Raw genomic sequence first — 26,346 nt, forward strand, 5'->3', positions numbered from 1 at the left:
AGACACGTGCAATGAAAGTTCGGTCATCATAGCTAAATCAAATGCAGCTTGGAATATGTCATGGCAAATGCAACATTTTAGTATATTATATTAAAACAAAGTTTTAGAAACAAGTTCTAGAAGCTTTAAATACCTTTAATGTTAAGGTGAACTGTATCAATATTGCTTTGCCCTGATTTCATTTTGATCTTTCTTTTTCTCACAATTTCTATACACTGCACTGCGCTGAAAGTTGCAGTGGTCACTGTCAAGTGTCATAAGACAAAAAGACATTGTTTAACAAAGTGCAAAGACTCACCATCATCAAGCGTAATATCTTGCAGGCCGATGGTACGGAATGTGGGCTCTCTATCCTCTGGCTCCTGTTTGATGTTCAGCCTTTCTCCCTGTTGGGTCAGAGGGTGCACCAAGGGACCTGAAGGGGACAACCCAGCCAAGACAGGGCTGCTAGCCTGGGGAGAAGGCTGTCCAGAGAGTGCCATGGGCCCCAGGGGGCTATTGGATGTAGGAGACGGGGAGGTGGGTGAGTGGTAGGGGAGGGAATGGAGCTGGGGGGACGAGGGCCCAGAGTGGGGAGATGGCACCATATGAGCAGGAGCACTGGAGGGTGTGGGGCAGGAGGCGGACCGCTGCCCGGCTGGATGGTAAACCAGTGGATGCTGGAGCTGAGGGGCCGGCTGTCCGAGCGTGTGGGTGGGTGATGGGACCTGCCCTGGAGTGGGGCAGTGATAGCCTAGAGATTGAAGGTGAGGGGCAGAGTGGGCCATGACCTGGTTGCTACCCGTACAGGCTGCATGGCTGGGGCTGGAGCCAGGCCCCGGAGGCACTCCAGAGGTGGGTGTTGAAGAAGCCGGGCCGTACACCATCCCCAAACTCAGGGAGTGACACCCAGCCGGGTCGGCCTGAAAGGGCATTCGCTCGTATGCCTGTGGGGAGCCCGCAGTCATAGGAAGACTGTGTTGGCCGTTGAAGGGCATGTTGTGTTGTATGGGTGGGTAAGATGGCCTGGCAGTGGCAGCAGGGCCTGGGTGGAAGGGCATCTGGCATTCAGTAGGTGCATTCAGTCCTTGAGCCTGAAGGTGGGGCAGGTGGGGAAGAGTTGGGGAGCCCATTGGGGCGCAGGGGGCCTGGAGAGGGTGCAGGCCTGCAGCCAGGCCACGTGGCGAGCTGGACAGAAGGCCGTCTGGTGGGTGGGAGTGCTCTGGGGAGGACAGCGGCTGAGCACAGACCAAACTGGCAGCATGGACCAGAGGCATGGACATGGGCGGCACAGCAGGGGAGTCCAGATCATCTCTATGTTCCTGCTTGACCCGTACTGGAAGGGAGGAGAGAGAAAGAGAGAGAAATATATGGATGAAAAAAGGAACAAAGAGAAAACTTGACATGAAAATCTAACATTTGAAATGTCGTTAGCTATAAAATGTCACTGAATTAGCCTGAACAGTAATTATCTTGTTTCACATTTTTGGTACTTTTCAGTAATATGGCCTTTCGCACCGCTTTTAGTTCCAGAACTAAACGTACAGTACTAAAGTACTGGGACGATTTTGCACAAACTTTTTCCCAGTATCATTTAAAGGGTTGCATTCGCACCGACAGTGTGTACTAGGACGTGACGTAAGCCTGTTGACAGCGATGTCATTTGTGCACGCGCGGCGTTCAACAAAGTTAATAAAGAAGAACAATGTTAACCACAGGAGGATGAAGGACGCTGCTATCGGAGTTGTGTTTTTGTGTCTCGCAGGTTTCACAATAATGGACATGGAATGTCGATACGTAAAGTGATTGAAAGAACGGAAAGGAGAACTAAGAATCTCCAACGACAACTGGCAGTGCTACATCTGCTACAAGTGCCTGCACTTCAGTGTCCATATATTTATCGCTGTTCATCATACTTGCAAAATAAGTTGACACAATGTTTACCGTATGTTACACGGCTCTTTAAATCATGGCGGGTGAGAGCGTTTTCGAATGCGTCTGGCCAATCAATGTCTACCTACGTCACGGGTAGTACCAGTTGTGCTGGTTAGACCCTGCTCCGGAGTAGGAGCTAATTTGGTTCTCGAAAAGGCAGTCCGGTACTAAAATCGCCCCCAGTTCCTGCGGTGCAAAAATGCCCTAAAGTGGGTAGTTCCACAATTAGTTCTGGTACTATAAAAAGGTTCCTGCAGTGCGAAAGGCCCTAATGTCAGTAATAGGCTTATACTTCTACTGTTATCATATTGAGAGTTATTGAGATCTCATAATGGCATTAGCATACCAAACTGATAAACCATACTGATTTGGCCATTTCTTTTAAAGTTTAATAGATTCACAGCACGAATAAACTTTTATCCCTTTTCCCATCTCCAATAAAACTGACAGCAACATTACATGACCAACATACAGTATATTCAAGATTAATGCCAATATAAAACTTGCACATATTTTATTGAGTCAATATTTCCACCAATCTCTTCTCTTCTCTTCTCTTCTCTTCTCTTCTCTTCTCTTCTCTTCTCTTCTCTTCTCTTCTCTTCTCTTCTCTTCTCTTCTCTTCTCTTCTCTTCTCGTCTCTCGCATAGACAATGAGTAATAGTAACACAGTGTACAGTAACCCATTTCCCAATCTGCCATTTCCCTGGCCCACAAGAGTGGGGGATATTTTTACTGGACTCTTAAGAGAGCATATGTTGCCTTCTTGAGTGCCATGTAAACCAGTGCTGAATTTGGAAACTTAAGAATGCTGTCTGCCCTCCAGCATAGCTCCAAATGGGAACCAAAATCCAGTTCACAGCACATACGCTGCTGCAAGGCCATTACTGTGGTAAAACTTTAGTTTACTGATATGAAGAGCAAGTGGTGACCATGTGTGGGAGAAAGTGTGAATGCATTTGAGTCTGGTGTTACTAACTGTGTACCTACAATGCATTTGAAAAAAGTTTAGTTTCAGTTGATAAAAGTAGCTAATAGCATTCATTTCTAGATACATTTTGGACCAAAGCTGGTGGATATGTCTGTGACCAACAAAGAAGCCTCAGACATTCAATTAGGTTTATTACAAACTACTTCCTCGCAGGTTCAAAAGCATTCACACTGTATTTAATTTGAATTTGGATTAAAATCTCTGCTCATTGCATTAGACCGGCTTATTCATTACACATGAAGAGTCTGGCTCTAGTCTAACAACAGCACTTCAGCCCTTCCCCCTGACATGCCACTTTCTCAGCGGGCCGATGCCATGGCAACCACAGTAGCGTAGCCTGTTCAGAATATTGGCTGCCTGTGCTGTCGTCTGATTGGCTGAGGCACGATGGGTTAGTGTGGAAAACAGGAAACCCTAATTTGAGTGGGTGCTTTGTGGAGCGAAGAGGGTGGGCGGGAGGCTGGGCCTATCTTGCTCTCTTACTCTCCCTCTCTTTTTGTTCTCAACCTCTTCTACAGGCTAGCATGCAACTCGGAGACAGAGACACAAAAAAAACGTTGCTCACGTGTGATTTAATTACGCCAACGCTGTTTTTCGCTTTGACTCACTTTGGGAAATTAATACCAAACCAGCTTATTGCTATGAGAACCACACATGACTACAATTTATTAGAAACTCTCTAAGCCATAATTAGATGTTGCCTTATACTACGCCCTGGATCCTGGTCTATTTCATCAGATGTTCAATGTTAATTTCAAAAGCAGAGCTAAACATTTGCTGATGTAATGCATGTCAACTCAACGTGTGACAAATCATAATAGCCTCGTGAATCATTGACCTCATCATTCAACAGACTTATCATAGGTGAAAATCTTCCAAAATGCAAAGCAATTCTGCAAAATATGACTATTAAGACAGATGAAGCCAATGAGAGATGTAAAACAAATGAGAGCGTTTAACGAGAGCAAGATAAACAGAAAGACAAAGACATTGAAGGGGTCTAGTTCTTGAAAACCCTGGATTTTCATGCTTCCAACCACATGTAAATCAAGCAGATTGATTCTTTAAGGTGTTTTACATGAGCGGTTACCAGGTGTTCAACTGTTACTGGAACAACCTCATCCCTTACCACACTGGTGCACAGTGCAGGGGAACACTGGCATGATCAAACGGGTGAATCTGCTGTGAAAACCCACATGTGTGCCATTCTTGTTACTGTTATGTGAAGTTAGCAAGAAAACTATTTTGCATTTAATTGAGTCACATGGTTGCTGTAAAGGCAGAATAAGACCCAATTCTTGATGTAAGATGGATATTAAGTTGCACTCGCCACAAATTCCAAAATGCAATAACATAATATTTAGTCTTGGCAGATCTGCTACACTACTGCTGAATTGCTGCTGCTGTTGGTTATTGCTGTATTTGTAGATTATTGCTGCTACAAGCAAGAACAGGAACTTGCTACTGCCAATACATAAGCCGATATGGTGCTGTGAGTATTTAAGACATACTGCTGCTGCACAAATAGCATATAAAATAACCCATAGCAGAGTGTAACCCATATACAAGTGGAGCTGGGGAAGGTGGAGGGTTTCAGAGGAAATCTGAAAGCGTGCTGCAATGCTCAAGCGAATGCTATTCAGCCAATTAAATGTAAAGCAGCAAGCTCTTTGGCTGCGTATACAACACAAACCAATGAGCTTGTGAAGTTTAATGCTAAGAATATCATCAGTTAAGGACCCACCAGCCTGCACAATCTAGAGTTTCATGACAGAACTTAGTATATATATATATACACATATTTATTTGTCTTTATGCACTTATATAAACTACTGTACTGTTCATAATGTTGGGGTAAGGTTTTTTTTTTTTCCATAGAAATCATTATTTATTTTCTGGGAAAAAGTATCTTGAATCCAACAAAAAATTATCAAAGTTTCTGATAAAATGATAAGTAGCAAGTTTTCACACAAATCTAAATATTACAATGATTTCTGATTTCCAAGATTTTGATCTTTAAGTGTATATTAAATTTTATGAGGTTATAAAAGCACATGACGCTGCTTAATGAAGAGCAACAAGTAGTTAATTTTTTTCTGAGCTCCAATTCCGGGAAGTAAGTGCCTTGATATGAAATGAATTATAATGTGATGTCAAATATGTACCTGGTAGATAGGTGAAGCGCTGTGACTGGCTCCTTTTCCGTTTGCCATTGCACACATAGAACTGCACCTGCACTGCTGAAGTGACCGTCTTACTGTGATAAGGAGGAACCTCCACCACGATGCTAGACTACAGATGGAGACAAGAGACATAACTTTACTAAACAACACATCATTGATGTCTGAGACAAACCTATCAAAGTAGTCTCTGAAGAATACAAAGTTCAAATCAGGGCTATGAACCGGTTCAAGGAACGAAAACGAAACGAACAAAATTTTGACAGGAACAGGACCAGAAACAGAAACTAAATCAAATTTTATAGTTCCAAACAGAACTGGAAATTTGAAATGGCCATTAACCGGTTATTAACGTTATTTTATCGTTCCATTTAATATTTGACAATTGCTGTCAACCAATCATAAATTCTAGTAGTACGCCTTATGCAAATGTGACGCTGAAGCCAACGAGTGAAATGTCTGCTCAGCTGTGAACTCATCATAGGTAAGCCGCAATGGCAATGCACCACCCTTAGAGTTTATTAGTTAGGCTTACTTAGTTGGGGATACTTTATTTACAGCGATATTGTTGACTTGATTTCAAATGATTGCACAGATACTATTTAAACTGAACTGAGCTGAATGATGACATCACTAAATTCAATGATGAACTGCCTTTGTCATTTTGCATTATTGACACACTGTTTTCCTAATTAATGTTGTTCAGTTGTTTTGACACAATCTGTTTTGTATAAAGCACTATATAAATAAAGGTGACGACTTGACTTTATCTGAGGATAGTGTAAGATGAATTCAAGAGATCACACGCACCTGCAACGCTTCTGTGAATGGCGAAAACAGAAAAACTATAGGCTTACATAAAAGGAATATAGGCATATAAACTATATTTCACTTAAATCATATTGACAGATTAACGAAACGAAAGAAAAAATGTGCTAAATTACGGTTCATTGTGACACGTTCCAAAGTTTTCGGAAAGCAAACCGAAACATCAGAAAATAGTTTTCTTTATTTTGCAAAAACTTTGCAGTTTTAATTATTTTGCAAAAGCTTGACAGCTTTGAATAATGTTTTGCTTCTGTATAACCAACCAGCATTGGTATGACCATCGCGCCTTACGCGCCACCACAACATAATTTTGCTATATTGAAGCCTGTACATTATCAAAATAAAATTTAGTTAAAGAAACAAATAAAAAGTTACACTGCTCCGTTGTACAAAATTTGTTGCCTTCAGCTTGACCACGCTTCACTGTGCTGATATAGCCGATGTGAAGGATGATGTTTTATGTCGATGAAAGTACAAACACTATATAATAAATAATATTTTAGCATCCAGATACGTCAGAAACATGGAAACATTTGGATTCGTGCAGAATGAGAGAAGTAGGCATCAGCTTCATCTTAAATTAATTTGTTTTTGGATTGACGTATTTATAGCCTAAACTTTAGAGGATTTGTTTCGAGAGAAACTAATAACTGTTTTTATAATGTTTGTAAACAGTTTGTTTTAGCATACAGGCATTTTAGCCTTCATTATTTCGGAAAGTAATAGGGCTAATAAAATGCGACGTGAGCCACAATTTATGTTTTTTTTTTTTTCTCTCTCAAAACACAATCTAGTACAAGTGTTTTTTTTTAACAATGCAGCAAACATTTTTAAATATCTTTAAAGTGTTGATAGATTTTTTTTTTTTTTTTTTAGTAGCCTACATTTGGCCAAAGTCTAGAAAAGATGATGCTGTATTGGCTGTGACTAAGCTCAGCGGGTTATTGGCTGTTACCAGATCTCTCTTTTTTTACTTTTCTTTTTGAGTAAAATAAACGCTCTACTTTATTATTATTATTATTATTATTAGGCAAATTATAGGCAAAGACAATTGTTTTTTAAAAAAAATAACATTATTAACCGGTATTTCTTCCACACGAACCGGTTTCGGAACGGTAATAATATTAGAGGAACGCAGGAACAGAAATGTTAAAATATCAATTATGCTTGGAGTGAAGCAACTAAATTTTTTTTTTTTCGTTTTCAAGCCCTGGTTCAAATATAGTCAAAACATACTACAATGTGCTAAAATCTGCTCAAAACTTTTAGTTCAAGAAAGAAAAGAAAGACTGTTTGTTAGACATATTTATGTCTTGTGTATTGTCTGTGCTTTTGTTGGCAAATATTTTCTTAAACATGTAAAAAGGAAAATATTCACTCACTCCTTGACTCTTCTCTCTGATGATCTTTGCCTCCACCTCCCACTGCGGTCGTCCATCTGAAGAAAGAAAACAACACACGTGGCAACAACATATTAGGACAGCTAACATAAACAATGACCAGAACTGAACTCTTTGTGCCAATATTTGCCCCTCAGCACCATCATCATCATCATCATCATCATGTCTTCCAGCCCTCCACAGAAGCTTTAGAGATTAAGGTTACAAATAGCCAATCAGCCAAGTTTCATCAGGTTCAGAGGGGAGCTCTACAGCTGCATGTTTCTACAGGTGCTCCTGCACCGAATCCAGAGTGAAACTTGATAAATTGTGCCTTGCCTTGAGAATAATAAATTGATAAATTGAGTTTGCTTGCAAACGATAAGCCTTTTTCCACATAGTGAACAAGGCTCAAGTGCCCGAATAGATCAAAATGTCAGCTCAATGCAGAAACTGCATACAACACTGACCTGACCAGGAAAAATTAATGACCTTAAATTCTCCTAAGAAAGAGCGCTAGAAATGTTGGAGCTGTATGAGCAGAAGGACTTCTTAACAGCGGGCTACTTGAGAGACTTTTTAATGAAAATCAGATCAGTCTCACTCGGTTTGCCCTTGCTGACAGGAAAATAGAAGTTGATTGGGCTCTAAACAGGTAATGATGTCATTTGTAAAGCCGTTAAGGGTTTTAGAGAAATGTGCGGAAGAACATTATTTATTGTTGAATCATGGCAAGATGCATGGAATAACTTTCTTCATGGCACAATGCCTCCACGTGCTGACCGTGGAGAGGTGCAGGATCTCTGGGAAACATGCTGTCATCTCAGGTTTTTCCTTTGCCATGAAGCTAATCAACTGCGCAGACAGAAAATGGAAGCCAAGGGATCAGAGCCAACTGGTTAAGACTGATCCTGGAAGGAAAAATTGTCACTTCATGGATAATAAATTACATAAACTGCACAAACAGCCTGACACAGGTCTAATTTGCACTCTTAAACACATTACCAGTTTTGAAGTTAGTGCTTGACATGTGTCTAACATGAGTCAAACAGCAGTATAATCCCAAGAATGTCTAAAATGAGTAATTTTGCATGTGTAATGATCATGAGTGGGTACATATGCGTATATATTATAAAAAAAAAAAAGGGTAATGTAGAGGGCAGTGTTTAATGACTGTTATCAAAGTAAAAACACCGCTGCGAGCTGTTTGGTAATCATCTGGTGCATTACACTCCAGAGACTGCTGTTTACACCAGGTTACTGTATAGTGTCTCAACTCCCTTCTGTGTCAAAAGGCATTTTGCTAATATGAGAATGACCTTGGTTGCCTGTAACTTCAGCAGTAGTAGTTCAGCAGCAGCACATGTTGACATTCACTGGACACCGAAGAGGGCCCCACATGAGGGCAGGTTCAAACAGGAACCAGACTGACAAAGCCCGGTGACAAGCATGCACGCTGTCCTAATTCTTCAGCCCAGGAACACTGCTGTTCTGTTATTACTACTATGATAAACAAACTCAAGAAAAATAAACTTCTGGCAAAATCCTACAAAGCTTTTATGTGTCATTATGTGGAATTAAATATCCTGCTGGCAAGCGTAAACGAGCATCAATTGAAACAGATGGTTAATGTAACTCTTCATTTACAATTTCCTGAATCATTAATTATAAACACAAAACCCTTTATTTTGTCAGCTTTCCTGTGTCTGATTTTTTCGTAGTTAACACTTAACTGTACTTAATATTTTATATCTGCCATTTATATTCTCATTGTAACCAAAACAAATGAATTAATCTTTTGTAGACTAAGTGGAAAAGGGTTTTAACCCTGTAAAGCCTGACTTATGAAATAACAGTGGAATTGAAACTTAGGCAAAGTTACATATAAATATATTTTAAAAAAACACAAAGATGCATGTGTTTTGTCAAGTATCATATTTGATACATAGGCTTATGGCATATGAAATAAGAGAAAATGGAGCTCATAATTGAAGAAAAAAAAAAAAACATTTTATCCAGAGGACCAAAGTCAGCAGAAATATTCGATTTGCTGCAGTTGCTTATATTTATATGATCAAAAAGTAAATAAAAGTTCTGATAACTAGTAAACCATGTAAGTCAATGAGATCTTTATATCAGTATAAGCACAGCATATTTTTGTCTTGAAATTTAAAAGCTTAGTTTTATGAACAAAGCTATGGAGTTTGTTTTTGTAAGGGAAAAACAATGTAATACAACGCGATGATTGAGAGATGTACAAATAAACATTCCACAAAAGTCTCATGTCTATGATTTGATACTTGTATCTTAACAAATTTTTAAGCAAAAGTATATTAACATAATTTATTTAAAAAATGTGCATGGAAAATCAAGTAAACCTAAGATACTTCAGTCCAATAAGTAATCATCTTGAAATATTACTTACAATATAAAAGGTACTGTTGCGTTTACATTACAGAAATGATCAAAGATTTCACAGCAAACTATTCTGTCAAGTTTCTGAACATGGGGGCAGTTCAAACTTTGCTATCTAGTTCTATGGTTGTCCAGGTGATTAAAAACCTGAACCATCTGTGTGCTTAACTATATATCTATCCATTCAACAAATCAAAAATGAGTTACAAAGTCTCAGGACCACCATATGGGCTACTCATTTAGACACAATTCATCTAATTAATGTAGATACAAAAATCACTCAATTAGATATGTGATCTGTCCAAATTAGACCTACAATTATCAGTCCCCTCCCCTTCCTCTCACACGTCCTGGTTTGTCCCTTACCGCTAAAGTGGCCCCTAGAGACTGAGACCTCTAAGATGGACGGCTCTGTTCCAGTCCACAAAATGACTTGCCTTTTGTCTATAGTTTGGAGTGAATTGTGGATATAACTTGAGGTGTTCCAGACTGTAGTCAACGATCTTACTTATATTTTAATTAAAAAAAAAAAAAACTCTGAATAAACTCAACTTGTTACTATTGGAGCAATGTCAGTTTTTGAAATAGTCTCAAAATATTATAATACTGCATCTTAATGTGGCATGTTGTCATTTCATGTGGCATGTTGTCAATTCAAAAACAAAGTAATTTTTTTTTTCTCAGTAACCCTGTCACTGCACATTTTCACTTTCTGAAAACATATTTAATGGCTTACTGCAAATAGGGCATCAGTATTTGTCATCAGTAACCAACAGTTTATGTGAGGCTGCTACAGTAGGTCAGTATAAAGTACAAGACCAGTGTCACATTACCGCAAGTACCATTAAAAACATATTCGATTTCAATCAAACACATCTGCAGAACACGTTCTCTGATGAGCTCCTGCTTGAAAAGAAATTAACTTTCCTCCAGAGCTGCTCAAGGCCAAATATAATTTCCACCCTACTTGTTCTAGCATCTCAGGACTTTCCATTTTTATACAATGCAACAAAAACATGGGTTATCACCATACCGGATGCCTTGAGGGGTTGCCACTTTACAGGGAGCCAATTAGAGGAGAGGTAAGTTCCAAATGGTGTTTCTCTGAGTCAGTTTGTTGGGTTAGAACAGCCCTGTGTGTTCATGTGTAAACTCCAGTTGAGTGAGTCAGTGTGTCATTGTCTCAAACTAGAAACACACAGGCACACACATAAGGCAGGCCAAGACTCGTATTCCCAGAATGCCTTTCATTCATTGCCTTCATCTGAGGCTGGTCCTAACTTGTACTTCATTACTTACAAACGAGCAATGGAAAAAATGAGCAAGATAGAAAAAGAACGAGAGGGAAAGAGTGAGAAGAGTTGCTTATCGAAGAATTTAAACGAGAGCACACAAGTGATACGAGAAAGAGACAAGGAAAAACTGAATTTCTACCATGCCTGATGTTATGAAGAGTAAGAGAGTGAATGAGAGAGAGAAAAAATAAATAAAAAAGGAAGTTAAAAAGAGGGATCGTCTGCTGGAGATGACAAACAGTCTCTGAGGGCTGTGTTCTTAGTGTAAAAGGTCTATTTCAGCTCACAGTGAGACTCAAAGGATCACAAAAGTCGATACAAACAGAGCGCTGTTGGGGATCATGACACAGACTAACTCCAAAAAGTCAGTCTAATAAAGCCTCTTGAAAGCAGAGTGACTGAAAGCTGAGGCTTCAGACTGACAGCCACATGGCAGCCGTGTGTGTCGAACGGGAGAGAAAGAGCAACCTGAAACAAATGAGCTTCGGTCATCTGCCAGGTAGATGTAACTAGCAACATTCAAAACTAAACACATTTAAAATGGACTACTCTGTGGGTTGCTTTAATCTAGTCAATTAATCTCAATGAAGCTCTGAATAATTATGCTGGTTTCAGGTTCATCTGGCACCAAATGCATTTCTTGGGGTTGTTCACATTGTGTTTCACTTGTTTTCAAAAACAGCTACATGGTTTCAGAGAACAATTTGTGGGAAAACATTAATTTAAGCCTGTGTATTTAATGTATTAAAGGTATTTAGTATGACACTTTCTAATATATGTTGTACGTGTTACAGTTAAGAATAATAATAAATAAACTACACTAGACAAAAACACATTTTAGATTTCTTGCCATTTGTAGAAATATAATCAAGTCATATTGACAAATATTTAACTGACTTTTTTGTTTTTTAATGTAATATAATTGGATATAATGCAGCAAGGCACTCAATTATGTGAATTTTGGGGATTTGTACTAAAATGTTCGGGTACGTCTGTTATAGTGAATTAGAACTTTTTATTTTAATCATTAAATTTTTATCAATTAATCAAATTAATAAAAAAAATATTTTAATTACATGAAAAGCAGATTGATTAATTAAATTAAGTAGTTGATTAGTAGTTGACTGTGGCCTTACAAAAATATTAAATTGTTAAATGAATCAAGTACAGATGGTAATATAACCAGGGGTGCACATAAATGGTCCGCAGGTCCGCATGCACGACCAAAATTAGAAATGCGCTGTGTAAATTAGTTCAGAACGCGCGTTTGCATACCATCATGGCTGACAGCTGTTAATGCACAATTACCATTTTAGATCAACAAACTGTACTGTATAAGATTTCTATTCAAACTGAAAGCATAAATCTAGGTTAACGTTTTCAAAGCACAATGCAAAACTGTGACATTTCATTCACTGATGCTCTACAGTCGGCAGCACTAAACCCGGAAGCGCATATGCTTACTTGCCGGTAACCGCCAAAATAAAATCTTGCTGATTTTAAGTTTGAAATGAAAAATTCTAATAATTCAAATTCAAAATAACAATTATGGTTCAAATTAAAATAATAATAATAAAAAAATAATAAAAATATTAGCATTTTATTCTTAAGTTTACTATAAAATATTTGTTTTTGTATTTAATACTCCCTTTTATTTAAAATAAAATAGTATTATCACACTTTATTATTTAGTTTATTATTTTATTTAAAAAATAATAACAAAGTGCAATAATATTATCAGTTATTAATTAATTTTTTATAGTTATATTTGATGGGTCACACCATTTGCCGTGTGAGGACCAAACCAAATCTCCAGGTTCTCATATGAGAACCAGGCAGAAAAACTTTTGTGCACCCCTGAATATAACAATATATAACAAATCACACTCTTTAAAGGTTCAACAATATATAGGTAAGCATTTTAATATACAACTTTGGTTGAACAAAAAATCCTTTATAAAAAATGCATTATAATGTGCTTTATTTAAGACGACATATCATAGTGCAAAAATATGTTAAAAATCCATTATATACACAGGCTTCAGTGAAATCAATATTTTTTAGATAAGGAAACACAAAGTATGTCTTGCACACACAGTAAGCTATGAACTGTTTTGTGTCTTGGATCCAGCGAGTGATCAGCAGTGTGCCTGCAGCCAGAGCAACCCTGCTGACCTCTGAGTCATTCTTACAGCAGATGCTAAGGTCTACAGGTGAGCTCTAGAACAACAGTGACACCCCACAATACAGCCAACCATAAATCTAGCCTCTGTGTGTGCATGGACAGACAGGGAGAACATATGGGCACGTGTTTATGGAGTGAGCGCAGTGTGGATGTAGGTGTGTGCAGAGTGCATTTGTGTGTGTGTGTATATGCATTTATGGAGTGAGCACTTGCTTGAGTGCAGTGGTGTTTGTGTGTGTAGGTGTGCATGTGTGTTAATGCTGAACTGCACTCACACATATGGACACGCACAAACGCACAGTGTCCCCAGAGGAGAAGGGAAATCGTGGGAGGTCAATATGCTGATAAAGTGAAGATAAATCACTCTGGTTTGACAAGAAACAATCAAATTCCACTCTCAAATGAGAAGTGAGAAATCGAGACTCCCTCACATTTTACCCATCGCTCCAGTTTTACCAAAGCCAGACAGATTTGAACTAAAAACCACCTGATCTTGCCGTTTTTAAGAATAAGGCTGGTTTAGCTTCACTAAGACAGATTAGTGCAGTTATAATTGTGATCCTTGAGGGTAAGACAGATGACGAGGCAATATTTGCTCACAGTGAATGATGAAGACATTTGTAGTGCATACTCAGCTGTGCTTGCAGAGCTTGCAGCAACCTGCTAAAAGGAATTAGTACTAGCCAAACGCAAGTAACGATACTAAGTGGAGGGATCTAATATCATCCTAAAAGAGGTTAATTTTGATATAATGACCTGTTGACTGTACATTATCCAGCTTAGTGCATAGCTACTTAACTAAATAAATAAACAAATGGATATGAAATATTGATTTGCCTTTAAATTATGTATAAATTGAGAAAAATATCTGCAAAGAAAAGGCTCAAGAGATATGAAACTGGCTATATAAATTTAAATTGTTTGCCTGGAATAACAATTAGTTATAACTTGATTCTTAAATATAAGTTAATATAATGGAATTTAATAATTTTCTTTTTACATGAATGTTTACATGAAAAATGAAAAAAATACTTAATAAAAATGATTAAATAAAAATGATGAGAGCCAATACATGAAGAAAAGAAGCTCAAATAGCACTTGAACCCCACTGATTCTTACCAGGACCTTTCTCCAGAAAAATGACCTTTGACTCTGGGAAGATGTTGGAACCAGTGATGACCATTTCCTCTCCTCCACTCACCGGGCAACTGCTAATACTGGCTTTCTCGACCTGAGGTAACTCCTGTGCTGAGCGCTGGGCTATTTAACCACAAATACAGATAAGACAGTAATTCACATTAGACATGTAATTTTATATATATATATATATATATAAAAATTCACTCTCTCAAATATATTTTTCTTCTGTGTGTGTGTATAAAACCTACAGCACTCCACTGGAATTGAAGCAGCCTGCAGTGAGACCACTTTTCCATTGGGTTGTGGGATGTGAACCCGGAACACCACACGGACCCGAGTGTTTTTCCGTCCAATATCAGTTTCTCCTTTCCTCAGCTCAATGTCAGAGTTCCTCAACTTCAGGATCCCAGCACAATCAATACTGACAAACACAGCAGGAGAAACACTGTTATTATCCATAACAGTTCCATCATCCTCTCTGTCCAGCAAAATGGTTTAAATGATTTCTAAGTCACTTTCTGGATTTATACTCTTTTCACAGAGTTAATAAATGTCCGATAACAAGCAGTATATTTTCAATTGAAATGTACATTAAAAGCTGGCACAGAAATCAAAGTTTAAGCTGTGCTTATTAAAAATGGCAGATCTTACTGTTTTCAATCTGAAATTGTTATAAATCACATACTTTTGTAAATGTATTTTGTACTGTAAATAGATGCAATTTACAAACTGTTCATAAGTTTGTAGTCAGCAAGATTTTTTAAATTCCTTTATTCAGCAAGGATGCATTAAATTGATAACAATACTTAATTACATTTATTTAAATTTTTTTATGTCAAATGAATACTAAAAAAGCATCTATCACTGTTTTCGCAAAAATATGAAGCAGCATAACAGTTTTCAACATTGATAATAATAATAAATGTTTCCTGAACACTAAATCAGAATATTAAAACTTTTTTTTGAAGGATCATGCAACAGTGAAGACTGGAGTAATGATGCTGAAAATTCAGTTTTGCCATCACAGGAATAAATGACTTATTACTTATTACTTTAATAAATTACTTATAAATTACTTAAAATATATTAAAATAGATATAAATGTAGGCTTGAAAATCCTACGGATCTCAAACTTCTGGACAGTAGCGTATATGTGATAAAAGAGTGCTGATGTGTGTGAGAAGGTTTCATTCTACTTGTGAATGACACATTTTTGAAAATGTTTTTACTAACATAGGAAATCAACTTGTGATGAAACGTGAAGAGTTTCTCATGATCTAAAAGACTTATATTTAATCCAAATCCAGTAATGTCAAAAGTTTTCTGTTAGGCTTAGGTTTAGCAGTAGGCCAGAGTAAATATCATTTGTGTGTATTTCACTGAATTGTGGAGACCAAGTTTCTTAACCTTAAACAGTCTACACTGTGATGAGCAGCTGACAGTCATTACAAGGACAATAACTTCATTCTGTACTAAATAATGAAGAAGTAAAAATAGGCAGGTTGGGGGATATAAAACATAAAAAAAAAACAATAGTCAGATGGAAAGTCCTCACCATGATAGAGAAACAAGTGTGCATTTATGTTTCTGTGTGTGAGAGTGAGAATCTAGATTGATGTTGAAATGAAGAGCTGTTGGCAGGTACCTGGCAGACATATTGTTTTCAGGAAGGAGAGGAATCTCGAGAACCTTTGTGCTGGCGATGATAATTTCCTGGCTTGCGGTAGCGACAGTTTTTCCTGTTATGCGGTGAACCTGATAGAATGCGTGCGGCCTCAAATAACGGTCATCTGCTGTCCCGATGAACATCTGCAGGTTCACTGGCTTCTCATTGTAGCCAACGAGCTGTTAAAAGTGAAGAGATGAGATATGCTCATTTTTATTTCCATGAAAATAAAAAAGTTAACTGTTGTAGGATGAGCAGAGATTTTTGAATGGTCCTAGACATTCTGACACATGAACTACTATGAAAACTACAAAACAATGATATGAAGCATGACACAATAAATTTTAAAGGTAAGATGATTGCTCTGGAACTATATATATATATATATATATATATATATATATGCATTTCTTCTGAACATTACACAGAAAAAAAAGGCCAAAAGTGTGCTTCAAGCCTAAAAACCCAAAAATAAGTTAGCTTGTTTGCACTTTTGGTCAATCGTCCCAAAGTTAAGTGTTTATTTTATTTTTATTTTTTTTTTTGGAATGGGTTTTCGGCTAAATGTCTGAATTAAGGTCTATGGTTAACACATGCTTAAGTATTCTACAGAACACAAAATTCATCAGTAATGCCCTTCTCATGGATTTTCAGAAATTGTTGTTGGTCACAGATTAATTTCCGCAATAATCCAAAAGACAGTGGAAAAATCCTATGTGATTTTTTTTTAAAGGGAACCAGGGTAATGGTAACTTCCGGGCTGGTCTACAAAATGATGTCATCCCTACAGCACTCTACTCCTAAACTCAGATATTTTTGACAGGCTATATTGATCTGGAAGCAGTGGACATCCACCATGTCAAATGGCAATATTATCAATTTGCAACACAATTATTTCTGCCAATGCATTTCCATTCGAAGAACCCTGCATATGTGCAATTACTTCCCAAAACCTCATCCATGCACATCATTTATATCAGACATTAGCCCACTTTTTCCAAGACGAAAACACACTCTAGCTAGTAATTAAAATCCAGACAGAACAATAAAGACACGTTTTTGAGCCAAAAGTAAAGAGAAAGAAAAAAAAACAGAAACCGAATTGAAGGAAAAAATAAATGAGAGGGTAGAAAGGTGAGAAAAGAAAAACAAAATCATGAAAGATATTCTACTTCTGCTGCTAAAATAGTATAAACAGGACTTTCGTCTTTTGAAAATGGAAATAGGGAAGTCTAAAACCCATTGAAACAAGTCTTTTGCAGAACAAAAAGCTTTTACAGAAACGGTTTCCTTCCTGGTGCTGCACATCAGGGTGTCCGATGCAAACCTCAGTCAGACACAGGGTGTCCAGTGTGCCAATGCAATGCCCCATCCAGTAGTATGTACACACGTTTGACCTGCCAATAAGCTTCCCAGACAGATGGGGAGTTCACAAATGGAGAGGAGCTATTTCGCTGGGAGGGTGTTACTTAGGTTGAGCACACAGGCTCCTAACAATCTCTCTACTGTTGAAATGTTATGCTTGGCAAACACTGACCCAATGCAGCAAAAGAGAAAGAAACTGGGAATGAGAGCAAAAAAGGAAGGGAGAAAAAGAGAAAGAGAGACAAAGAGAGAGATGACCCAATCACAGGTAACAGAAGGACCAAGCCAACCATAGCAACACAATAATGAGAAAAACATGCTTCACATATAAACTGACAAGTCTTGAGAGTAGAGCCACATATTTGTGGAAAGGGGAAAAAAAAAAAAGGGAATCAGGGAACAACGGAAGACTTGGATGGTGGTGGGATTTGCTTCATGTAGTTCCCCGGACAGCATGGTTTTATTACACTTGGAGACATACATACCTGGGAAAATTATTAAACCAAAAGGGAATGCTTAGTTTCAAAATATTTATGGTAACATTTTACAATAAGTTATATGTATGTACAACCTTTTATTAAATATTAACTAAAGTACTATGAACTAACATGAATTAACAGTAGTTTATTTTATTATGTTAATAAAAAAATTGCCTTCATTTTATAATTCTGTAAAAAATTAGTTGTTTATTTTTAGTTCATGATGCATTTACCAATGTTAATCAATTGAACCTTACTGTAATGTGTTACAAAGGCTACTGTTTTTCTAAAGTAAATTATATAGCTTTAGAAAACAAATGGCATTTCTAAAAAAAAAAAAAAAAAAAAAAAAAAAAAAAAAAAAAAAAAAAAAAAAGTTAAATGGAGCATTATGGGTCACTCTTCAAAAGCTTTGCCTCTTCCTTTTCTTTAAAGTGCCCCTATTATGGGTAATGAAATTTTGGTTTTGGGAGTCCCCAACAACAGGTTGACATGCATGCAAGGTCAAAAAACACTTTCATTGTCTTAAAATATGGATTTATTTTTTCCCTTTTTGCTCAATGACTCCCAAACAATTCGTTTAACGATTCATTTTTCCAAACTCCTCCTTTGCGTGACGCTAAACTGCGGTGATTGGTCTACCGCAGTGGTTCTCAACTCCAGTCCTCAGGACCCACTGCTCTGCACATTTTGTTTGTTTCATTTATTTATTGTTTATGATTCATATCATCAGCTCATTAGGAGAGAGATCCATGAACTGAACTGAGTGTGTTAGATTCAGAAACATTCAAAATGTGCAGAGCAGCGGGTCCCGAGGCCTGGAGTTGAGAACCACTGGTCTACCGCATGCAGCGCAAGTCAATAACAGAACGCCCATCACCATTACTTAGCCCACAGCTCAGTGGTAAACACTCAAACAGCCATGTTATATGTGTTAGCTCAATGCAGAATCATATTGATAAAGCACTACAGTTTGTACTAGGGCTGCACGATGTGTCGTTTAAGCATCGATATCGCGATGTACGAATCCACGATAGTCACATCGCAGGATGTGCGATGTAGGCTGCCGTAGCTGATCCGTTATTCATTAACCGTACGGGACAGCTGCTCCCCGGCCCTTGACGAATGTGATTCGCGGAATAATTGCACAGCTTAACCATCATAGAATGAAAGTTTATCATTTGCATGTGTTTTTAAGTCCTGTCAGTTTAACAGGGCGCATATAAGAACGAGCAGAGAGCGAGCGGGGGAGGGGGGGGGGGGAGAGAGAGAGCGAGGGCGCAGGCGGGAGGGGTGAGCTTAACTTTATTGTATTAAAACGAGCGCTGTGTTGCTCTCTCTCCCTCGCGCATATTAATCAAAATCAACTGACACGATGGTGTCGAACAAAAAAAAAAAAAAAAAACTATCCAAAAAAACTATGTGTTGTCAAATCTTGTGCGATATCCTAAACTGCCGAGATAATTACACAACGCGTGCCGTACACGTCTGATTCGCGAACTAATGATTCATTTGAACCGATTCAATTTAATGAATGGTTTAAACAACTGACCTGTCCAACACTGAACTCACGAGACGTCTGAATTGGTCTATAAAAAGTATATCTGTAACACTTTACAATAATGTTCTATTTATTAAACTATTTAACTACATTATTTAACATTTACTATTAATAAACTGCACTTCTACAACATTGTTAATTTCAACATTTAGGCTATAGCCTTCATTGTTGAAATCAAAAGTTGTACAGTATTTGTTAACATTAATGCACTGTGAAGTAACATTACCAAACAATGATCAGCTGTGTTTTTATAAACTAAGATAAACAAAGATTAATAAATATAGTAACAAAAGTATTGCTCGTGGTAAGTTCATGTTAGTTAATATGTTAACAATTCAAACCATATCCTAAAGTTACAAACAAATAAGTACTTAATAATTAATACTCTAATTTAAATAATGCTCTGATGTTTAAATCATAGTGTGCTCACCCCATTTTTGTTTGTAAGAAAAAATTAGATTAGATTTCATATCGCAATATATATCGCAGAAAAATAAAATATCGCAATGTCATTTTTTCCCAATATCGTGCAGCCCTAGTTTGTACACTAATGTATTGCGCTATTCTTTATCAGAACTACAAGTAATAACAATGACAAACATTCACACTTTTCATCCATACATTTCTAGACAATTGCGAGTGAACAGATATTGCTGTTAGACAGAGACCTACAAGCTGCACGGATCAAACACAATACACACAACTATATAAGTATTTTGCATGCTACAGTAGGCTTCAGAGTACATGACGGCAAGTTTTTAAGAGAATTTCTCCACTTTCAGAATAAAAATATCCTGATAATTTACCCACCCCCATGTTATCCAAGATGTTCATGTCTCCCTTTCTTCAGTCACAAATAATTTATCAGTCGCAACTTCTATAATGAAACAATCTGTCATTTTCTTAAAAAAAAAAAAAAAAAAATTATACACTTTTTGGTCGTCTTTTCGCGGGTGTGCGCGCACAACAAGTGGGCGGGCATAAATATGCTAATGTTTCAGTTTGACGTCACTTTGAAACAGCTAAAGACTCATTTTAAAAACGACTTGTTTTCATGACTCGGAATCGACTCTTTCTTTTGAAAGACAATAACTTTATACACGGTGCACTTTTAGATTTAAAACTTTGCAGGATGTTTTCATTCACTTAGAGCTGTGTTACACACTGCATGAAAGGTTATTTTCAAAAATCCATAACGGGGCACTTTAATGCTTTTCCATCAAGCGCGCTTGTTTCTGTGAATGCTGAGAACTGTGAGGTGAACTGTCCTCTGCAGACAGAGACCTTCAGGCAGAAGGGTCAGGACTGAATATACATTCTACATTTTGTGGTCTTGCTCTGGCTCAGGGCATTGAGACAGTGGGGGATTCAGAAGCAGAGGTTATGTTTATGCTTCAAGACCTGAAAAAGGTGAAGGGCTCAACTGAAATGAACCATGACCCTGCCAACACCGTGTACATGTAAGATGTATTTCAGTGGTGAGAGTCCACCACCCCTGGTAACAGTTACTAAACCTACTGGACACTTAATTCTCATTGTGTGTGTGTGTGTGTGTGTGTGTGTGTGTGTGTGCGCGCGCAAGGAAAAACAAAACACTACTGTGTGTGTGAAATGGGCTGCTAGATTCACATAAAAACTAGCTTAAATTACACTACCATTAAAAGCTTGGGGTCGGTAACATGTTTTAGAAAGAAGTCTTGGTAACACTTTATTTTAGGGTTTCTTAACTAGTTGCTTATTAGCGTGCATATTACTAAAATATTAGCCATTTATTAGTACTAATTAAGCACATATTAATGCCTTCTTCTACAAGACCTTATTCTACATCTCTAATCCTACCCAATACTTAAACTTAACAACTACCTTACTAACTATTAATAAGAAGAAAATTAGGAATTTATTGAGAGAAAAGTCGTAGTTAATAGTGAATAAGTGTTCCCTTTTCTAAAGTGTTACCGAAGTCTTTATTATCAAGATTATTACCAAGGTTGAAAACAGTTGTGCTGCTTACATTATTATATTTTTGTCACTTTTCATTAATTTAATGCATCCTTGCTGAATAAAAAAAAAATGTAAGAAAAAAATCTTACTGACCCCAGACTTTTGAATGGCTGCTCTCTAGTTTTATTTATTATTAATATTCAATACTCTATTGGTAAGTGACTGGATCCTGAAGAGTAGACATTCCATAGCATAATGGAGCTAATAAATACATTTTGATGAAAGATTACGAAGATAAACATTTCTGTTTAGAATAAAGTGCACTGATGAATCATGCACAATAGGACCAGGAACATGTATTATTAAAGTAAACAGTGTTAACTCTGATTTCATGTTCACTTTAAGATCACCAAATACATTCAATTCAATCTAGAATGTTGTAGAATAAAGTATGCAAACCCCCTAAAGGTGATGATACACGAGGCAACTTCTGAGCAATTTTGCTTGGCAATGTTGCAGTCAACTAAGAACCAGGTGAGACACAGGGTCCACGGCTGATCTAAAGTATCCAGATAAAAATTTGATGCCCATACTCAATGGGAAATTGCCTAAGCAACATTGCTCAGAAAAGTTGCCCTGTGTATCATCACCTTAACGGTCAGTATGATGCACTATAATGTAAAATCACTTTACAAGATGATACATCAGGCCATGAACATTTATGACTTTTGGAAATTCCATGAACATGCTGCAGCCTCAGCAAAGTTTCAGAGCGCTGCCACGGCTTCAGTTTCAAGACATTTTGAGCAGCAACAAGGCGCCACATCCTCGAGGAGTTTCTGAAGGCCTGTGGCTCAGCCTGTCGCTGACTTCAGCACAACCCCTGCACTCTTTCTCTCTCTCTCTCTCTCTAATTGCCATTCAAAAGATTTTGCCAACCACCCCTATTCCAACCATTAAAGTGAAAGAATGACAGCTGATCTTATTTTCTATTTGCCTGTAGTCATAGGTGGAAATCTTGGGGGGGGGGGGGGGGGGTGCTGGGGGTTGTGAGGGTGGTCTCCCCTAATAATATGATTAAAAACCATGCTGTGTATTGTAAATAACAATGTTTTATACTTTAAATAATTGTAGCAAAACACAAAAGAGGCAAGAATGTATTTAAAGTTTAGAAACATTGAGTCTCCCCTCCCTTGCCTCACAGTGCTTTGGTCCAATTGCCTGCTTTTCTCTTTTACATCACCTACAAACACACGAGTCCGGTGAGAGAGAACAAAGTCAATAGTTGTGAAACTCCAGTAAGTAAGGCTGTCAATGCTATTTTTTTCACTTAAACATCAGATGAAGTGATTATTTTCACTTTAATACAGACGATGCCAATGTATTTTTTGATGAGTCCGGTATGTTAGTAATAATAACGTTACCTGCTTGACGGAAAGGATTCCCAGGTTTTCAACACAAAACCCTCGCAATAGCTACTCAAAACTAGCCCAAACTAAGGGGGGCCCTTGTAAAAATTGCATTCCAGGGGCTAAAATACACGTTATTGGGGTCGCTTCAACCCACGGACAAGAAAAACAACTCATGGCAATTCCACGGGAAAACTGTGGACTTGGCAACACTGTGACAGATAGTAATGTCTACAATGGACACGAGTGCTGTCTATTTGGCATGTGTTACACTAATAGTAGTAAGGATTTCCTCTGTGTAAACATATCCTTTCAAGTACAATTTTAGCTGTATTATTTGTGTCCCCTCCAAAAATTGCTCTTGAGAAATTTTATTTTATTGTCCCCCACAACTGGTAGACGAAATTTACACCCCTGCCTATAGTGTGTTTAAATACAGTATGTTTATCCACCTTTTTTCAAAGCATTAGCCACTGTAGGGAAATAACGAGAAGAATAACAAAGTGCAGTAAACAGTGAAACTGTTTGCACTACAAACCACTGTGTACATAATTAAGATAATACATTAAAACAATGGTAAGACACAGCAGTTTGCAATATCAAGCAGCAAAACAAGTTGTTTTGTATAGCTAAAAATAGCTGGAAGTGAATGACACTGGAAGCCAGACCCATTAAATTTACTTACTTACCCACTCTTACGGGAAAAATCAGGTGGATATAAAACACAATTTTCATGTAAGTACGATTTAAAAAAAATTTTTTTTTTCTAAAGTCTCTTCTACTCAGTCAGGCTGCATTTATTTGATTAAAAAGTGTCAATTTCATTGACAAATAAATTTAATCATAATTTTCATCATTTTTTGACCAATGAAAATGAGACTATAACGAAATAAACACTTGTTTTCAATTTATATAAATACATTTTAATAATGTATATACATTTTAATTTATATAAATAAATATGTCTGCTTGAAAGAATGAAGAATATTGTAAGCAAGTTGTTTTAAAGAATGATTATTACTGTGTATAACCATTGGTATTTCATTGAAAAGACTAGTGCTGGGCGGTATGCTGGTATATATCATTATCGCGAAATAAAGTGTCTATCGTTAGAGATTTTGCTATATCGTGTATTCTGTGGTATGCAAATAATCAGCGTAACACATTACTACTAAAACGCTATACACCTTTTGAGTGATAAGGAAACATGCATGAATGAGAAAATAAAGAGTGGGATGCACTTGGTAGAGTTATTAAGTGCAATAAACAGTCGAGCAACAGAAAAGGACAGCAGTTTGTAAGTGTTTTGCCTTGTTTTTCTCATTAGACTAAAGCATGGTCGTTGTTGCTAGGAAACTTTGTTTCATTTACTGTGTTTTTTACCGTGGTAAATACGTGCTGAAGTGGCGTTTGCCTATCGCGGGATTCCCCAGTTTCGGTCTGCTAAATAGTAAGGTGTGGCCAGCTGACTTCAATAACAAATACTGAGGCAAATATAAAAGTGGTTAGTTTCACCGCGGCAGCCCTTGTGTGAAGCATTCTCGTGTGAAGACCGACGAGTGTAAAGACCATTGACTCTACCTGTGCGACTCCACCGAGCAAGGACACCGACAAGGCACTTGAGTACTGATTTTCTCCCCTTTCTTTACTTTTTGTATAGCTTGTTCTCAAATACTTAATTTGATCAATTGTACTCACTATGTGCTTTCAGATCTCAACATTTACTACGAACACTCGGAGAGCACGCACTGTACGTCGGAGGCAGGCCTATCCCAATAATCTACAGCCTGTCCCTCTGACCTCTGCTACTTTACTCTCTATTCCAGTTGGTCTCTGGAACTGCCAGTCTGCTGTGAACAAAGCAGATTTCATTTCTTCTATTGCTACTTATTCCGGTCTCAAGCTCATGGTCCTAACTGAGACTTGGATCAAACCTGAAGACACTGCCACTCCCACAGCCCTCTCCACTAATTTCACTTGTTCCCACACCCCTCGTACGACTGGGAGGGGTGGAGGTACTGGTCTCCTTATCTCAAAAGAATGGAAATTTGATCTTCAACCATCTCTTACAGGTAACAGTTAATTTGAATCACATGCAATTACTATAACCCACCCTGTTAAAATCCACTTTGTGGTCGTTTATCGTCCCCCAGGTCAACTGGGAAACTTCTTGGAGGAGTTGGATGTGTTACTATCAAAAATTCCTGAGGATGGTACTCCTCTGGTACTGCTTGGTGACTTCAACATCCACCTAGATAAACCCCAGGCTGCTGACTTCAACATTCTGCTCGCCTCATTTGATCTCAAGCAAGCATCTACAACAGCAACTCACAATTCAGGCAACCAACTGGACCTTATCTACACGCGTTGTTGCTCCATGGACAACACTTTAGTTGCTCCACTGCACACTTCAGACCACTTCCTCATAACTGCTTACCTCACACTTACTCCTGAAGGGGCACACACTCCACCGTAGGCCACCTTTCCATGGAACCTACGCTCTCGCTCTCCATCTCGCCTATCCTCTATGGTTTCATCCTCACTTCCTTTACTCTCTCAGTTTTCAGCTCTGGACACGAACAGTGCTACTGACATTCTTTGCTCTACTCCAACCTCTTGCTTGGAAAACTTTTGCCCACTGTCATCCAGACCAGCACGCACCACCCCATCTGCCCCCTGGCTGTCCGATGTTCTCCGTTAACATCGCTCTAAACTCAGGGCTGCAGAGAGGAAATGGCATAAATCAAGAAACTCTACCGACCTCAGTGTGTATCAGTCTTTCCTCTCTTCCTTCTCTGCAAATGTCTTCACTGCTAAAACATCATACTACCACAACAAAATTAACAACTGTTCTGACTCTCGCACACTTTTTAAAACTTTCTCTTCTCTTCTATGTCCGCCTCCACCTACTCCTTCATCGACTCTTACAGCCGACGACTTTGCAGTTTTCTTCACAAATAAGACAAGAACCATCAGCAGACTGATGATAACTTCATAACGACTAATACACACTCTCTCTCCTCCTTCTCTCCACTCTCAGAGATGGACGTTTCCAAACTTATCCTTTCCAATCATCCTACTACTTGTCCACTTGATCCTATCCCCACTCACCTCCTTCGAGCGACTTTTCCTATAACTGTTATGCTGATGACACTCAACTCTACTTCTAATTCCAACCAGATGATTCGAAAGTAGCTGCTCGGATCGCAGCCTGTCTGAGTGACATTTCTAGCTGGATGAATGACCATCACCTTCAGCTCAACCTTACTAAGACAGAACTGCTGGTGGTTACAGCTAACCCATCGTTTCATCACAACTACTCTATACAGCTGGGTTTGTCAACAAAAACTCCTTCCAGGACAGCCAGAAACCTAGGAGTTGTGATCGATCATCAGTTAAGCTTCACAGACCATATTGGTACAACGATCTGGTCCTGCAGATTTGCCTTATACAACATTAGGAAGATTAGACCCTTCCTGTCAGAGCAAGCCACCCAACTTCTTGTCCAAGCTCTTGTTCTCTCCAGACTGGACTATTGTAATGCTCTCCTGGCGGGCCTTCCTGCATGTACTATAAAGCCTCTACAACTGATCCAGAA

At 38.0% G+C, this 26,346-nt stretch overlaps 1 protein-coding gene and 1 long non-coding RNA gene across 4 annotated transcripts in view; one reads left to right on the forward strand and one right to left on the reverse strand.

The window, feature by feature from the left end:
• The window catches only part of LOC109102658 (nuclear factor of activated T-cells, cytoplasmic 3-like), an 82,313-nt gene that overhangs the window by 14,067 nt on the left and 41,900 nt on the right, over positions 1 to 26,346 (reverse strand). For all 3 annotated transcript variants that reach the window (XM_042760290.1, XM_042760291.1, XM_042760292.1), the window contains 6 exons: positions 15,973 to 16,172; positions 14,576 to 14,748; positions 14,307 to 14,447; positions 7,296 to 7,351; positions 5,071 to 5,197; positions 299 to 1,315 (listed from right to left, as the gene is read on the reverse strand). In XM_042760290.1, coding sequence (XP_042616224.1) covers positions 299 to 1,315; positions 5,071 to 5,197; positions 7,296 to 7,351; positions 14,307 to 14,447; positions 14,576 to 14,748; positions 15,973 to 16,172 — 1,714 coding nt within the window. The remainder of the gene's footprint in view (positions 1 to 298; positions 1,316 to 5,070; positions 5,198 to 7,295; positions 7,352 to 14,306; positions 14,448 to 14,575; positions 14,749 to 15,972; positions 16,173 to 26,346) is intronic.
• LOC122145639 lies at positions 11,025 to 14,714 on the forward strand. Its single transcript, XR_006160451.1, has 4 exons — positions 11,025 to 11,501; positions 13,134 to 13,215; positions 14,323 to 14,423; positions 14,578 to 14,714. It is a non-coding gene; the product is annotated as an uncharacterized LOC122145639 (long non-coding RNA).

The sequence above is a fragment of the Cyprinus carpio genome, chromosome A7, assembly GCF_018340385.1.
Source record: "Cyprinus carpio isolate SPL01 chromosome A7, ASM1834038v1, whole genome shotgun sequence".
NCBI classification, from domain to species: Eukaryota; Metazoa; Chordata; class Actinopteri; order Cypriniformes; family Cyprinidae; genus Cyprinus; species Cyprinus carpio.